At 41.8% G+C, this 18,487-nt stretch overlaps 1 protein-coding gene across 3 annotated transcripts in view; it reads left to right on the forward strand.

Annotated features, from left to right (window-relative positions):
- LOC124110414 (TWiK family of potassium channels protein 18-like) overlaps window positions 1–14,394 on the forward strand; it is a 57,003-nt gene extending 42,609 nt beyond the window's left edge. For all 3 annotated transcript variants that reach the window (XM_046469770.2, XM_046469768.2, XM_046469769.2), the window contains exon 3: window positions 10,232–14,394. In XM_046469770.2, coding sequence (XP_046325726.2) covers window positions 10,232–10,863 — 632 coding nt within the window. In that variant the 3' untranslated portion in view covers window positions 10,864–14,394. The remainder of the gene's footprint in view (window positions 1–10,231) is intronic.
- The last annotated feature ends 4,093 nt before the right edge of the window (window positions 14,395–18,487 follow it).

Here is an 18,487-nt window from a genome sequence, read left to right on the forward strand (position 1 = left end):
TCCTTTGGGCATGCCAGAAACCTACGATCGTGTAGGTTTGTCAGCGCCTTACCAACGCTCGTGGATTTCATCAGAGTGACTACATGTGAGACCTGCATCAATTCAGGCTTTCCTCCCTCAAAAACACCGTAGTACTTATGACTTAAATATGTTTCAAAACCAACCAATCTCATTAAAATCAGATCTTAGTTTTCGACGGGTCACGTCAGAACGACCTTTCGCAAACTTTGACCGACCAATGAAATGACTGACAAGAAATCGACATTAGTCAATCAGAAGGCAGCTTTCTCGAGCTTTACGACAGTAGTTTCAAACTAGCGACTACGCTTCGAAACATATTTTGACGTATTCTCGATTAAAAAAATTAAAACTGATAAAAAGAACATTCTGGAATGGCTTATAGATGACCAAGATTGTATAATCATAAAACCCGTAACTGTCGTTCGAAATACCCTCTGTTAAATATTTCATGATCTGGTAAGCGACGCTCTGATTAGTTGGATGAAATGTCGCTCTGACGTGACCTGTAATGGGATGTCCTCAGATCTTTGTTTAGCTGTAGCGAGAAGTAAAATCTGATTTAAATGAGATTGCAAACCAACCAACCCACCCACTTACTCACGCACTGCCTCTCCAATCATTCACCATTTTTTTGTTTTGCAATTCAATTAGGTCGATGTAACCATGATACGACATATGTCTGAAATTGAACGGACTGTTGTCGAATATATCCATATCCGAATGAATGAAAGAAAATGATTTTGCACGGTACCAATATCGATCTAATCTTGGAGACTTCAGTTATTATTGATGTTTGTTAACATTCTTGGCGGGGAAAATATTGTCTCTTACCTTTTTAGAAAAAGAATTGGGAAAATATGGCCCCAGTTTAGACAACGGGTCGTTTTAATCACATCAGCTCAAGTAAAATTAAGATTTTATAAATTGCCTCCCAGTCTAGTGGATAGAATGTCTGCCCAAAAGATGTTAAAGTATTTGTTAATACCAAACGAGCATTGATGGGATAAAACAAGGATTAATGGGCTCGAAGCCACAATGTTGTTACTGAGTGGGGTATTCATCTTAAACTGCGGCATGGTATCTCAGTGGGACAGCACTAAACAAAGCAGCATTAGTCCAGACGCACGGACACACACACGCACGCACGCACGCACGCACGCACGCACGCACGCACGCACGCACGCACGCACGCAGGCACGCTCGCTCACACACATACTCACGCACGCACGCTCACTCTCACACACACACACACACACACACACGTGGCTATATAAATGTAATAAATGCGACATTAAACCTCTTTTCACCTTACCTTACACAAAACGTTATAGCAAATACCACTTCTCCAGTTTTTACCAACATCCATTCTTCAGACGTTTCTAAGGTTTTCGACCCCTATCTAGAAAACTGCCCAAGAATAAGCCGACGTTAGTCTATGTACTGAATACACCTCCAATCTCAACCTCGAATATTTCAATCATTTATCAGATCAGATTCATCATAATTATGTGTACATAGTAAACATGTGGTGTCAACAGAACAGGTGTTCTCCTAATGTATTAAACCATAGTGTTGAGTATGTCGATCAATTGCGTATTGTCCTGTTGCCCCAGCCAACGGTATGAATTCTGATAGTATTTACGATGAAAACAAAATGATTAATGGCCCCAATACAGACAGCACCATGCAATGTATTGTTTCATTTGAAACACTACATCAGACCTATGAAATATACATGTCTTGATGTATTATGTGTATATTGCACTGGCAGACACACGTGACATGGATGCCCACAATCACGTTCACGAGGAATAATTAATGTTTTTATCCCCCGATTCCCAATGGAAAAAATAACTCGTTCAATGCAGTGAAGTCTGATTCAAAGTAAGATTTCTTTACACATGAATTATTTAAAATAAATATGGATGATTGAGTAGTAATTACTTCATATCGTTTAAACTGATGATTGAAATAGGCATTGTAATGGATCGGTTTGAATCATATGTCAATTCTTGAAAGTGTACAAACTAGTTAGAATTCAGTATTGTAGTCTCTGATTGGTATTGACATGGACGGACAAACATCTCTATACAGATAACCTGCTTGTATCAGAATTTGATGATTGTCCTGAATATTGACTAAACCTGCTGGGCTTTATAATTGCACAGGTTTACTTTCTTCATCAAACTTGGCATGGTTCCTCGTGTTGGGCTACTTGTTCGAAACAGCCCATTAGGCACTTCAAATTTTAAAATGGCGGTCAGTTCCAAGGTGACTGACATTTCTGATTAGATACAATCTTTGCTATGAAATTTGACTAGATAGTCCAATTTGAATAATCTTGGTTTCGATTAATACTTTACAACTTCCCCGAAGCGTCCGGCTATGTCCTGAGTAGAAAAAAGTGAATGTCAACGCACAACCAGAGCACATTGGTGACATCACTGATGTGAAACATAGCATAGGTAAAGTGTCAGCTAAACAATCACTGTATACTCAGTGTAGTTTAACTGGTGTCCCAAATGCTAACTAATGCCTCATGGCATTAGCTTGTTGTCTAGTTAGATGTGGTACCAGTTAGATAGCCGCATCTGAATCAAAAGGATGTGTCAGAGCGGGAGAGCCGAGCCACGAATAAGGGGACGTAAATTATCCAGATGGTGTTCTGATCGCACGGGACTTACTTGACACTGTATGAACGATCGGGATAGGTGTAGAGCAATCAGAGTATGCCCGAACCTGTCTGTCCCATACCTGAATGTGCTTAATATTTGTCTACGGTCCAAGGTGGTAAAAGGATAATCCCTCGTCCTTAAGATTAGAGACGTTAATAACCCATCGAATCTACATCATAAACTGTAATAACGATGTCCATTTAAACCCCATAAACATAAAAATTTCAAACTGACCCCAAGCAACATTGAATGCTACATTAAACATAATGGATACTGAATGGTTGCAAGAAATGTTTCTCTCTTTCACGCAATACACTCCCTTCCAATTACTTCTGGATCCCGCTCGATTAGATGAAGGTAGTGGTACAAAAGAAACACTAAGAAGGAACAATGCAAACATCAAAACTGTCGAGTGTTGTTCATTAACACAAAACATGAGTGGACAAGGGCAAGATCAGCTGGTAAAGTGCGATGAACCATCATTGAAAAACGAGTGTGCTTCTTATGCGAGAAGGCGTCTCAAACATCTGAACTAAGACATGATAATGCAGCCTCGAATGGATTTGTCCGAAACCTTAAAGATCTAAAGCTTCTGGCCAAACGTAGCGGTGGAAATGTTGTGGCACAAGAGCTTAAGTATCAGTATTCTTGGTTTGCAGCTCTGTACAATAATGAGAGGTCTTACCTCTTACCAATTGAAAATCAGAAGAAGGGACAATTATCTCAAGAAAAAGCATATCAGTTTGTGTTTTCAGAGCTTCCTGCCTACATAGTTGAGAGAAATACCAGGAGTGATGACCCTGCTATATTTCGGCTGGCAGAGCCGATCACCCTGTACAACCAGCGACTTGAACAATGAGAGATATATGCACGAAATTGATGGAGAAGTTGTTGGCAGAAAGCTCGAAGCTCATAAGAAGGGATATCCTTCTGGCCTTCAAGAAAGATATTGGCCGAGCCTTGTCACAAGCCTCCAACTATTCCAATACCTTTATCCTTGCCATAGCCGCGAATACTTTGTGAAGACACGTGATTGATCATTAATCATGATTGATTCACATTGTCCATTGGTGCTCTTGCATGGAAGTTGAAACACGGTCAAAGCCTGGCAAAGGAGCTAGCCCAGGGTTACAGAAAAAGTGAAAATGCCACATAATTGGCAGAGCTTCTTGAGAGACAATAACAACAAGACGAAGCTCTTTTACTTCCTAGCAACATTGTTGAGATATGCACAAATATTACAGTAATTGCGACACTGGAAGTGAGTGAGTGAGTTTGGTTTAACGCCTCCTTGAACAGTATTTCAGTGATGTCATGGCATGATTGCTTTACGTTGTATGAAAGTGATACAGGTTTCGGACGTTTATGGTGCTGACCAGCCTGGAAACCACGATAATCTGGGCGATGCAACCACGAAGAAGCAGATTTCATGCTGGCAAAGTTGCTGCAGGAGAGGGTAACAGAATCCACATGTTTACCATTGACACTGATGTCGCAGCAGTCTACCGCTTCTACAGGATCTTTGTTTTGAAAAGCTTTGGCTAGCATTTAGTCAACGCCAAAGCATGAAGTAGATTCCCATACATGATATCAGTCCCTCCTTTTTTCCACGCCATCACTGACTGTGATGTAGTGTCAGCACTTCGTGGTAAAGAGGGAATGAGTGCATGACAAATCTGGGATGTATGCCCTGTGGCTTCTGATGTCTTCATAAAACGTCGTCAGTACCTACCAGCAATGGAAGATGAAGGCCAGAAAATACCCGGAAAGGGTGTAGTCATCATGTATGTCAAGTTTAGTATTGCTGAGAGTATTGGCGATGCAAGACTGCACATATTTCCTCGAAAGCAGATCTTGAGATCATATGAAGTAATTCCTTAAATTCGGTTTGCCGCCTACAAGAATTATCCATATGGGGCTTAGCAACCTTGAGCCAAATAGAAACTGAAAGTCCTGTTGACTTGGGATGGAAGAAGAAAGATAAAATAAAGCAAATCTTTGAGACAATACTTCCACTTCCACAAGAGCTGACAAAATGTGTCTGCCAGACTCAAGGCAGTGGCAGATGCAAGTGTTGTCGTTTTCGTCAACCCTGTTCACTAACAGATCTGAACATGGTTACACTGAAACTGACAACATTTAATCCCCCAATACCAGTTTCGAATGGCAATGAACAAAAAGATAGCAGGCAAACTAACTGTGTATGATAAGGATCAATTAAGCATAACAAAATTGAGAAAAGACACACACACACACACACACACACACACACACACACACAGAGAGAGAGAGAGAGAAACGGAAAGAATATGTTCCCCATTCAGTTCGGTCACATATTTAGACAAAACGGTATGAAAATTACCTGAAATGGCGGCCATTTTGAAAAAAATGAATTTTCACTTGGCGAGCTTTTTCAATAAAGTGGTCCCAGCAATCTGTAAGGCTAATAGGACATGATATTTTATAATGTACATCTTCAAATATCCATATATCACGGTGTTACATGACCTTCATGACAACAATTCCCCGTGTACAATGTCAGTGTACTTTTGGCCTCGTGGCCACGTACAGTATACGACTTTAATCTGACTGTAAAGCAGGCTAACAAGTGACGGAAATAATGAGCATCTGTCCATACCATGAGGATATGATGAATCACAATCAAGTCACAGATTCTTACGACCCAATACTCCTTTGAGTCGGCATTGAGTACTTGGGGAATGTTGTGACCCTGAATACTCAAAATGTTCAATATATCGCTGACGTATATTGTTTTAATAAAGATGGTATAAATCTTCCCGTCCCCTTTTTAGTCTTTGCTGTTAATAGTTCACTGCTTTTAGAATTAACTTGCTTTTGTTAATGCTTTTATTATAGATCTTCCCCTCACCTACACATGCACATCAAAGATCGCAATACAGTGCAAAATAATGTGATTGAATTTTGTATCGCAGAGAATCACATGGTTTTGGTGGAGGTAAGGAGGTACAATTGAAAGGTAGATGTACCCTCAGAGCCCGTTGAGATGACTTTTCAATGCTCTTTCATCGACAGTGATACATCCCCAGTGTTCATACGTGTAAGATCCGGTGTTCTGGTTGTCTTAGACGCCGCGGCGCGTTGTGTAGTGTTGCATCCATATGGCCGCCACAAACTAATGATCGTTGGTTTGAATTCTTGTCACCATGATTATATGTTTAGGTTTGTCAGCATGATTATATGTTTAGGTTTGTCAGCACTATATCCGTGCTCGTCAATGTTCTAACCGTCTGACAGACATGCGTCACTTCCGGCTTTCCTAACACATTAGACTGAAATAACTTAAATACTGTCCGGGGCAATGGGGGTAGCCTAGTGGTTAAAACGTTCGGTCTTCACGCCGAAGACCCGGGTTCGATTCCCTACATGGTAACCAATGTGTGGAGCCAATTTCTAGTGTGATGCTGCTGGAGTATTGCTAAAGACGGCGTCAAACAATACTCACTGACTTAACTACTGCTGCACAAAGCGGTTTTAAATCAAGCTCACTCACTCACTCACTCACTCACTCTTTGTCAATTTATTCTTTTTAGGGGGCACGGGTTTCCCAGTCATCTTAGTAACCGCAATTCGTTGTACAGAGTTGTGTCCCTTGGGCACACCAAAAACATATGATCGTCCAATCCCGGTTCATCCCGATTATGTTTCCAGGTTTGTCAGCACCATACCCAACCCGTGAAGATCTGGGGTAGAACAGGTCTTCAGCAACCCATTCCTACTGTAAAAAGCGACCATGCTTGTCGTTAAGAGGCGACTAACGGGATCGCTGATTTAGTTGATGCATGTCATCGTATTCCAATTCCGTGCTCGTGGGTTTCACCAAAGTTGTAAACGTTTGAGACCTGCATCACTTCAGGCTTTCTTCCGAAGTGGGACGGTCGGGTAGCCTTGTGGTTAAAGAGTTCGCTAGTCACAACGAAGACCCAGGGTTCGATTCCCGACATGGGTACAATGTGTGAAGCCCATTTCTGGTGTACCCCGCCGGGATATTGTTGTAATATTGCTAAACGCGGTGTAAAACAACACTCGCTCACATTCTTCCCAAGTTATACCCAACTCACAAATTCACTTACTTTTTTATGTCAGATCATGTCATATTATTTGTCCAAAGCATGCAAATGAAAACAGGCTCGTCGTTACTGAAATGGACATTAATATCGTTACAATTTAAATTTGCTAGAGAACACAAAGGACCCTTATCATAAGTCGTGATCATCGTGATCACATACCACCACACCGATCCACGTGTCGCCTGACATGGTCATCCATCATTCTGAGGGCAAATCACAACACACGATTCAACACAGATACCAGCAGATGGATTACTATGTACCAAGCGACAACAAATATTCCGAGCATTATTGATCCTCTCGGTTTACTTATTTGTATTTACATACGTAATCATTATTTGTCCCAACAATTATACCTTAGGTAAGCGTGTTTACAGACGGTGACACATCAATTACATTGATAGATTACTCAATTAACAAGTCTCCCAGAGGCGCTCTGGCCCGACGATATTCTATACCAGGGTCCTCTCCGTGAGGAGTGATACGTCACATTCGGTCTGACAGCAGCATTAATTCTCTGGCTGCAAGATTGAATCGTCTCCTGACAACTCAAATATTTATCAGAATTTAATTTCACTTGGTCGTATTAATACGCAAACACCACTTTATCACAGAGAAATGATTTTCTCTATGACAAAGATGGGAGTATTCGTTTCAGTCAACATGGGAAATCTGAAACCGGTTTGGTGTGAATCTGAGATCAAATCAGGTTGATTTAGATTACAGTGTGGCATTTTAGAAAACATGGAGCTTTTAGCGAGTAAATTGGAGTAAACAAAGAGTGACATATCAAGGGAGGAACCCTTTCATCTCCTGGGAATTGGCTGTAAATAATGATTTTCATCTAAAGACATCGTATTAATATATAGATAAAGAGAACTGTTCTTACGTTCCCTCCCAGAGAAGTCGAGGCGTGCCTTCTTGTGTGCGGATATTTCAGGTTTGTGTACAAAACAGTTTAAGACTTTCAGAAATACTGACCTAGTGACCCACATGAGCATTGTTAGAATTTAGCTGCTAATGGAAATGTTTATTCTTTAAATTTAAACGCCAGTTTTATGGATATATGTCAATTTTTTGTATACAAAAACATGGAAGCGCCGATATGTATACGAATAACTTCAGTGGCAACAGCCCTGGTTTAGGCGTTCTTGAACTAAGCGAGCGTTTTCTTCTTTCCAACGTCTGGACTTGTTCCGAGTTGGTCTTGTTCATTTAGAACTGAAGAGATGGTGACATAAACTCCAGTAAGACATACATGTCCCTTGTTACCCTTTCTGCAGGAGTCCTTGTTGAGTGAGTGAGTGTGTTGTGTTTAACGCCGTTCTTAACAGTAGTCCAGTTGTAGCACGGCGTGTCAGCTTAATGGGAGAAAACGACGACGCGAGGCATGTCTCAGACGTTTATTTCTTTACGAGCACGAGTTTGATGCTGACAAACCTAGAAACATAATCGGGGCGACCCGGGAATCGAACCCACAATCATAGGTTTCTGGCGTGCTCATGGGACCTTGTGTAGGCAGTATTGTTTAGCTGACCACCTCAATGCGAGTTGGGTGCAAATGTCAACTAAAAGTTGAAGCAGGATCACGAGAGGTACATGGAGTTTTATGCATCGGAGGCGAGTGGTATAAAATATAACGAGAAACGCATGAAACCTCATGTACCCCGAGTGATCCTGCTACAACGAATTTATCTCACCGACATGTTTAAATATGACATTGTAAGAAAATTAAAACATTTTCAAAATTGATAGAAAACAGCTGTTCGATTGTGATAGCGTGTGCTATGTCGCGTGACTTTCAATGACTCGGAAAAAGCGTGCGGCTTTTTGCTTGGAAGCGGTGTGTGAGGGATTTATTTGCCTCTCAGAAATTCAAATGTAGCCAGCCTTGCTAGTGGCGGGGTATAAGTGATTTATTCGCCCGCTGAGAAATTTATTCCCCTCCAAGGCGGGACACATCGTATTTTATCATGTTCACGTGGACCAATCAGATCTCATCATTCTGACATAGTGGTAGGATTATATAAGTTGTAGCAGGATCACTCGGGGTACATGGGGTTTTATGCGTCCCGCGTCAGGTTTTATACCTAGAACTCAAAGGGGGACGCATAAAACCTGAGTAATCCTGCTGCAACGAATTTATCTCACCGACATGTTTAAATATGACATTGTAAGAGAATTACATATTTAAAATTGATAGAACACAGCTGCTCGATTGAGCGGAGGTTAGCTTGTGCCATGTCACGTGACTTTCATTGGCTCAGAAAAAGCGCGAGCCTCTTTTCTTCGAAGCGGGGAATGAAAGATCTATTCTCCCTCTCAGAAATCCACGTGCAGCCTCTTTTGCTCGTGGCAGGGTATCATCAACTGAGAATTTATTTCCCTTTAAGGCGGGATACATAGTGTTTGATCAAGATCACGTGGACCAATCAGATCTCATCATGGAGGTAGGAAAATGCAGTTTGATACGTCTGCCGCAGCAATTTACACTACGCCCAGACCTTTCTTGTGTGTTATTGAAATACTCAGACAGTAACTATATAGTTGTATACATCCGCCGTGTACAACTTCACAATCATGTATGTCAAATGACATTTATCAAGCCAAAGCAAACATGAATGTCGACGACGTAGCGTGGAGTCACACGATAAAACTGATCCCCAATACTTGAGATCCCTTTAAATGTGACCTGATCATGACGACCAGATGGAGTGAGGCCGATTGCGTGTCAACTGGACTCGTAGATGCACAATGCTTTTGTATTTACTGTCCAGACTCGATACTTTGAACAACAGCTTCTTGTCAAATTTTGGAACATCACCTGGCACATTACCGCAAAGGGTCACCGACTTCTGGGAAATATATTCTGTTACGTTTGAAACATTGTCTTTCAACATTCCAAGCCTTTTAGTTTCTGAGGATCCTTTTTTAAGCAAATGTACAAATAATATGAGTTCTCACATTGTTGTCTCATCCCGTTAGCCGAAAAATAAATTAACGGACGAACGTCTTTTATAGCTCACTTGGTTCTTCGTCCATGTGAATTATTTGAGCCTCATGTTTAAATGATTATTATAACTGAAATGTTGATAATATGCTTGGACATTTTGGTTCATTCCATGTTTATGTGGGTCTGGAACTCGGTAATAATGAAAACTTATTCCTTCCTCGTTTACGAGGTTGTGGGGTTTGTGCAGAATTGCATACCTTCTGCACGACAGAAACCTATGATTGTGTTCCTAGGTTTGTCAGCACCATATCCGGGCTCGTGGGTAAGATCTGCATCACTTAAGACTTTCCTTCCACACTGAGCTCACACGCCGTGATAAAACTTACATACTGTTGAAAACGTCGTTGGACCCAAAGAAAAGACAGTTGATACATACACGTTCATAAAAAAAAAACCTTCTTTCTGTTTTTCAGGTTACGGACATCTGACACCTCGTACTTTCTGGGGTCGCCTGGCAACGATACTATATGCCCTGGTGGGGATACCCCTTACTCTTCTCTGCCTCACCAACATTGGCTCCTTCATGGCAAAGTGTTTTCGGTTCTTTTGGAAAAAGATCCCACGATGCAAATGCGCAAGAAAAAATCCCCAGCCCGGAAGAATCCTACATCGAATGTCCGACCCGAGCACAACAAGCTATACGTACGGAAATGAAGGAGCGATTGATAGTGTTGTGGAATGCCCACCCGAAAACAACAACACTATTGTGCGAATACCAATTTTCGTGTGTCTTCTGCTCCTAGCGGGGTATATATTCCTTGGAGCCATGTTGTTCACTCTGTGGGAACCAGAGTGGAATTATTTGGAGGGTTCGTATTTCTGTTTTATAACACTGAGTACAATTGGGTTTGGGGATTACGTGCCCGGCTATCGTCACGACTCTTGGCACAACCAAGCTAAACGTATCTCGTGCACTTTGTACCTTCTGTTCGGACTGGCTTTGATATCAATGTGCTTCGACCTAATTCAATCTGAAGTTAGGGAAATATTCAAAAGCTTAGGCAGATCAATGGGGATATCTAAATCTGGCCCCGATAGGGTTTGAAAATACCAGATCTTTACTTACTATTGGACTGGGACCACAGACCGAAGGATTTGGATTGTACATGAGATTGTAGAGATAACTGTTCAGTGCTTGTGTAGGCCTCAGAATGTTCTGAGAAGCAAGGCTCAACATCTACCTAGTATGTAAACCTGGGTGAATAAAGAACTCAGAAATAATTGATCCAGGAATTAAATGCAAATCGTAACGACCCACATTCAAGAGCATTACTCATAATCTACGATAAGGTCACATCACTAATCTGCAATGTCATTTGTTCACCTTGGGGGTGACAGGCAATTTTGAGGATTAATGAAATAATTATGAACGATTAAGGGAAATGTATATTTGACTAATTGTTGTGCCGCTGCTACACCTACACACCGCCTTCGTGACTTGTAAAACCACAGTGCATTATTTGGGATATTTCAGACTTATTTTGAAACAACTATATTAATTTGTTTTATGTTTGTCAGTTATATGTGCCTGAAATTACAGCTCACAGTTGGAACGTCGGATCTCAGAATAAGGTTTGTGATTTTTGAAAACTTGGTGATATTACGTAAATAAAAAAATGCTCATTTACAGATGTACGTCCTTTGCCTTTTTAGCTTTTGTGTGAAACTCTATGTGACAAATGGCCTTGAATACAATAAACAGAACACGATTCTGATATATTATTTTAAGTCAGTCATAAAATACTGCTCATGTGACGAAGAACCATACCATGCCAGCAGAACCCTCAGATATATCCATACTTAACTCTCTTCAGTAAGGATTCCGTAATTCGATACAGCCGTGCTGTAGTCGAAACTCCAAAAAAATGCGAGGTCAAATTTCCAAGTTGATTTCATTACTTATTTACCTTTTATCTGATATGGGAATAATCTGATACGGTGTCATGTCCTCAAGGGAGATAGCTGTCTTTACAACGCGTAGCCCATTACATTGTAGTTTTGCTCAGGGTTAGAGACCCGACACCATGTGTAGATATTGGCAATGTTTCACTCACGACACAAGGTGGGTATGGTCAGTGCTCCATAAAACATACTATAATGGCAACGTGTTTTCTGTATACGTAATATTTGAGAGCAAAGAACATAAGCAATAGAAATGCAAAATTAGTTTCATACTATTAAGATGAAATTGATGTGAGTTCGTAAACGGTCCAGTTCGACTGGCTACCCCTTTCTATCCAAGCTGCCTTTGTCCTTCCACGGTGTAACAAGTATACCTTAATGTATAACTGTCTGTTCATCAGCGTTGAATGCCATCATGTTTCCATGCAACGTCAGAGCAGCAATGCAATGGGACATTTTCACGAATAACCTCATATAGAGTTATTCGTAATTCGAGAAAAACGAGGGTACTGATATCAGACTACAGGACAGAAAAGGATATGCAAGGACTACAGTATTAAATTGTCTTTGACTATATATCGAGATTACCGCGTTCCATTTAACGGGGTATGTCTGTTTATACATGTGGAAATCAAGCATTGCGAATGACGGTATATTTCCACATAACACTGATGTCAATGAGGAATGTTCACTGCCTCTTATATTCACTGCCTCTTATATTCACTGCCTCTTAAATTATGTGTGAGAATCTCACATGAGTGTCTTTTGATATCAAATATATCATCACGAGTCGCTAAACGTTAAACAACTCGAATCTAGCCGAGTAGTTTTAAACCTTTATCAATGACTTTAGATATATTTGATATCAAGAGCAACGTCAGAAAGATTGATTTATTATGTAAAATTATTCTTCTAAATTCTTCAGATTGTAAACAGTAGTAACCAGTGTCTTGAGTGTAAAGCGTACAGCTATCCAGCTTCGGGGGAGAATGACTAGTAATGTCATTAGTTTGTTACGTCATGGCAACCGATGATGTCACAGTGATCAGCAAAGCATTGTGGTGCAATTCATCGCAGCGACATTTCCTTTGAGACGCAAAATATTCAAATTGAATTGATAACCTGCAGGCATGACTGATAGGCGTGTAGTGTATGTATATCTCATTAGCGTTATTGAAACAAGTAAGTTCATATAATTAGGTATTAAACTTAACACATCCAAGAGTAAGTGCAAGACAAAGGTCATGGTGAAGTAAGGTTCCAGTTTGTGCACGTTAGATTTCCTAGACGGATACCCATATAGTAATCGTAAGTCGTTGTGGCAAATCATAACATGTTATTAGAGGTGAAGTCAGGTGAAATGGGGTTTAACGTCGCGTTCAGGATTAGTGCACGTATAGAACGACGTGTATGCACGTGTGTTGTTGGCTGTACTAGTCTAGACTAATGCCGATTTCATAGTGCTAGCCCACTGGGATGTCATTTCGCAGTTTAACATGATACTCGACCAGTCCGTGTTTTAGACCCTCAATGCCGATGGCAAGACAGGGAAACAACAAGTACCATTTTTAACGTCTTTTGGTATGACGCGGCCGGGGGTCGAACCCCGTACCTTTCGCTCTCAGGTCAGAAGCTCTACCACTAGAGTACGGAACCCCATCACATGTTATTAGAACTTCCATGTGTTGTGATTCAAGTATACATTAAACTATACAATTAGCTTTTTCAGCTTATTACGCAATCGTACCAGATATACATCCTATGTAGTTCAGTCAACTGCTCCACTTCCACAACACAGGGTATGCACCTAGGGTGGAACCAGTTGTTCATACAATCAAACAACTCCAATCGCAGCAACAGGGTACGCAATTTGGGTTGAACCAGTTGGTAGAACAATCAACAGACCTACATCATTGACAGGGTACGCACTGTGGTTGGAACCAGCTGGTAAAACAAGCAACAGACCTACATCATTGACAGGGTACGCATTGTGGGTGGAACCAGTTGGTAGAACAATCAACTGACCCACATCATTGACAGGGTACGCACTGTTGGCGGAACCATTTGGTAAAACAATCAACTGACCCACATCATTGACAGGGTACGCATTGTGGGTGGAACCAGTTGGTAGAACAATCAACTGACCCACATCATTGACAGGGTACGCACTGTTGGCGGAACCATTTGGTAAAACAATCAACTGACCCACATCATTGACAGGGTACGCATTGTGGGTGGAACCAGTTGGTAGAACCATCAACAGACCCAAATCATTGACAGGGTGGGGCGGTCGGGTAGCCTAGTGGTTAAAGCGTTCGATCGTCACGCAGAAGACCCGGGCTCGATTCCCGACATGGGTACAATGTGTGAAGCCCGCCGTGATATTGCTGGAATATTGCTAAAAGCGGCGTAAAACCATACTCACTCACTCACTCACTCATTGACTCAGGGTACGCATTGTGGGTGGAACCAGTTGTTAGAACACGCAACAGACCTACATCATTGACAGGGTACGCACTGTGGGTGGAACCAGTTGTTAGAACACGCAACAGACCTACATCATTGACAGGGTACGCACTGTGGGTGGAACCAGTTGTTAGAACACGCAACAGACCTACATCATTGACAGGGTACGCACTGTGGGTGGAACCAGTTGTTAGAACACGCAACAGACCTACATCATTGACAGGGTACGCATTGTGGGTGGAACCAGTTGTTAGAACACGCAACAGACCTACATCATTGACAGGGTACGCACTGTGGGTGGAACCAGTTGTTAGAACACGCAACAGACCTACATCATTGACAGGGTACGCACTGTGGGTGGAACCAGTTGTTAGAACACGCAACAGACCTACATCATTGACAGTTTACGCACCAATTGCGTTACAAGCAGTTGACTTACATGCTACAAACTGCTTTACAATTAGTGGGCTTACATGCTACCAACTGCTCTACAATTAGTTCGCTTACATGCTACCAACTGCTTTACAATTAGTGGGCTTACATGCTACCAACTGCTTTTCAATTAGTGGGCTTACATGCTACCAATTATTACAATCAATCCACTTACATGCTGTGATTGTCGATGAGAATGCATATTATTACAAGAATAAACATTTTTGCTAATAAAGTTTCACACCGATGTTTGCACGTGTGTGCACGTTTCTGCTGTAAAACAGAATGTAGAAGAACTCGGACCTCAGCACAAGGATAGCTACTTCATGGCCCAGGACATTAAGTAACGGCCAGCGGGTACATGTAAGGTCATTTTACCAACTTATTTTACAAATGCGGGCATTGTGTGTAATTGAAGTGCCTCTATTGAACACCTGTTGTGTAACCGCTGTAATTTTGAGATCATGTATGATTGCTGCTTCGCTATAGCATTATGTGTTTGTGTGGTTATACTCGTATGTACGCATGGTGTGCTATTTCTTGTACAATGTCTCAAACGCACCATTGTAAATAGCCTAAGTTCAACACATCAGTGGAGGCATTAAGTGAGGGAGGGAGTCACATGTAATCCTGTGTTGACAGGATCCGCTGGTCGTGGGTTTCGCTCCGATTATAAGGCACGCTTTGTCAACATCATAACCATGCTTCCAACTTCAAACTGACACGCCGTGATATAACTGAAATACTGTACAAAGCGGCGTTAAACAAGACTCACTCACTCACTCACTTATTGTAGTCGGAATCATAACGGTTACCCCGACTTAATAGCAACGCTATTGTACACAAATCTGAGCTGTTATTAGCGAAAGAAATTGCCAATTGTACTTGTTGGTAAACGTGTAATCTTATCATATTGAATTGATATTATGTTGTATAACCCCTTATAGGAATGAAAATGATGTCATATTTGTCCTAAAAGTGTTCGTCAATTAGAACCCTGTTGTTTCACGATTGCTACCGTAACATGTACAGGCTCCTGTCACGCTCTTGTAAAACCTACTGTATTTCGGGGTTTTCATGTATTTCGTTGTTTTATGGTAATGTGTGAATCATACCATCAAGTCAGTTTGTGTTGTAATGAATTGTTGTGCATTTTGTATTGCTTTCTTTTTTACTTGAAAGATGCAATGAATAATAATCATTTCTTTTAAATAGACTTGTGATTATCAACCGAAACGCTTTTGAATAATAAATACATTGCGGACATGGCAACGTTTGATGTTTATGCTTGCTATCTGTTGACGTGAATGGTCCGATGTTCTTGGAACGTATTCTGGGCGTCAGACCGATGATAGGACTGCCATTCTGTCTGTCTTGACAGTGTTTTCCCTTACTTGTAATCTTCGGCGTATAAACCTAGGACCGAGAAGTTGTGACAGTTCTAACGATAACAGGGGTGTTGTGACAATTCTGGCCGTGATCAAGATGATGTTACCGTAGAACTGTCACAAACTATAGTCATCGCTAGTAGCTGCTTTCCGGAATCTGACGATGGCAGCTCAATCATTACATGCAAGCTCACACAACTGTGCCGAAAAAACAACATTTTACGTGAAGCGGGCCTCAACACTATGGTTTTAACTCCGCCCCTTGAGTGAGTGAGTGAGTATGGTTTTACGCCGCTTTTAGCAATATTCCAGCAATATCACGGTGGGGGTCACCAGAAATGGGCTTCACACATTGTACCCATGTGGGGAATCAATCCCGGGTCTACGGCGTGGCGATTGAACGCTTAAACCACTAGGCCACCCCACCGCCCCAATGAGGGCCGAGCGTTCTACGAATGGAAGGGAGCTCGTTTTCAGGGACGTTCATGTTTTCCTTACAGTGCTCGAAATAAATGTATGGTCACGTGATTCTCCATATGGGGATCTACAACAGTGTGTAACTGTGGAAGTGATCGCATCTTACACGAAACAATGCATTTCCAAGAAAACGTAACGTTTTCACAACTTCAATAAGGGACCAATTATTTCATAACAAACATGTCTGATGGGCCACAGTCGCACACAGTACCTTCGAGATTAAATATTGGCGGTGATGCACTTCACGATAGCGCAAAGCTGGAGCACGAACAGTTGTAATCTTATCGCTTTAATACCAGCTAACATAAACCGTTTAGCAACACTGACGTTACTTAACTTAAAAAGACAATGTTAAACAACAATGACTGCGTCATTTATCAACGTTCACTCACTTACTCCAAACGTTGTAGTACCTTGGTGATAGGTCAGTTACCCTTTGTCGCATTATTCCTGTGAAGCTTCAGTCATCTCGCACAGTACCGCGTCCCTGGTGGAGTGGATAGAGCGTCTGGCTGGGTAGTGGAGGTGGTTCGATCTCCTCTCCGCGTCATGCCAAAATACGTTAAAACATGGTACTTGTTGTTACCCTGCCTGGCGTTCGGCACTAAGGCTATAAACAAGGACCGGGTTCGGGTTCAGCATGTGTGTCTGAATTGGGTATCCGAATTAAATTGCGACTAGCACTATAAAACCGGCAATACTCATGACTACCTGTAGTACACACATGTATGTACCTCACCTCACCTCACCTCACCTCACCTCACCTTATTGACACCCTGGCTAACTCGACAATCAAATATCATTTCATTAGTTCGTCAGAAAGCTCTTTTACGACCGCTTCATCAAGATACGGCTTCTACGACCAGTAATCGACAATACAACACAAACATTAGATCCATATGGCTGTTTGTCCGTATACAGAGGATGTCACCTGTGATGTTTGTCATGTAATTTCCTTCCCCTTCCTCGTGGCAGGAGTATTTCATTCGTTTTCTGAAAACAGAACCTACAACATGTTCAAGATATTATGAGGGGGCAAGGTTGACACAATACGCCGCAATTCGCTATGCAGAGTTGCGTCCCTTGGCACACCAGAAACCTTTGATAGCGGTTTCGAATCCGGTTCGCCCCGATTATGTTTCTAGGTTTGTAAGCACCATACCCGTGCTCGTGGGTTTCACCAAAGTTTGTACTGTTACAAGAGGCGCTAAACCCAACTCACTCACTCACTGGATTTACAGGCTGCCGCGATATGGCTTGAATATTGCTGTGACCGGCTTAAAAGAACAAACAACAGAGGCATGATAATACAGTCTGGATCAGAAAAAGCAGGGATTTATGTTGTTGGCGATGTCCCACGTCGCCGGGGTATAATGACATGAAATAAACCTTGGACGACATGACATCCGTCTGGTCTAGACAAGCATACATGTAAGTTCCTGGGGACCTATTCTAACCCGGACGTACCGCGTGTACCATTGCTAAAGGAATTCAACTAATCCGCCAAGCACTTTGCGTTTAAGTGACATTTCTTGTACGAAATACGGCAGTGTTAGTTATATTAATAATAATAACTCGTATATTTAATTTAATATCATATCAATATATATATATGAAAATTTGGAGCTTGATAGTCACATGTTGTCGTTGTACAAAGGCATTGAAAACTGTTCATTGTCATGTTACATAAGGCCACAAGGTAGCGCTGAACTCGTGTGACCGCCCCGGGCAGCAATCACGGCTCTTAATCACCTCGGCACTGACTGGATAAGTGTACGAATTCAGTCCTGCAGAATTCTGCGCCATTCTGTTTGTAACGCGTTGGCCAGTTGTGGGAGTGTCTGCGGCGTGTTCTGACGTTGACGTACTCGTCGATCGAGTTCATCCCAGAGGTGTTCGATTGGGTCGAGATCTGGAGATCTCGACGGCCAGGGCAAGTCGTTGATGTTGGTATAATGAAGGTAGTCACGAGCTGTGTGCGGTGGAGCGTTGTCCTGTTGAAAC

The sequence above is a fragment of the Haliotis rufescens genome, unplaced genomic scaffold, assembly GCF_023055435.1.
Source record: "Haliotis rufescens isolate VD_foot unplaced genomic scaffold, xgHalRufe1.0.p SCAF_15, whole genome shotgun sequence".
Classification (NCBI taxonomy): domain Eukaryota; kingdom Metazoa; phylum Mollusca; class Gastropoda; order Lepetellida; family Haliotidae; genus Haliotis; species Haliotis rufescens.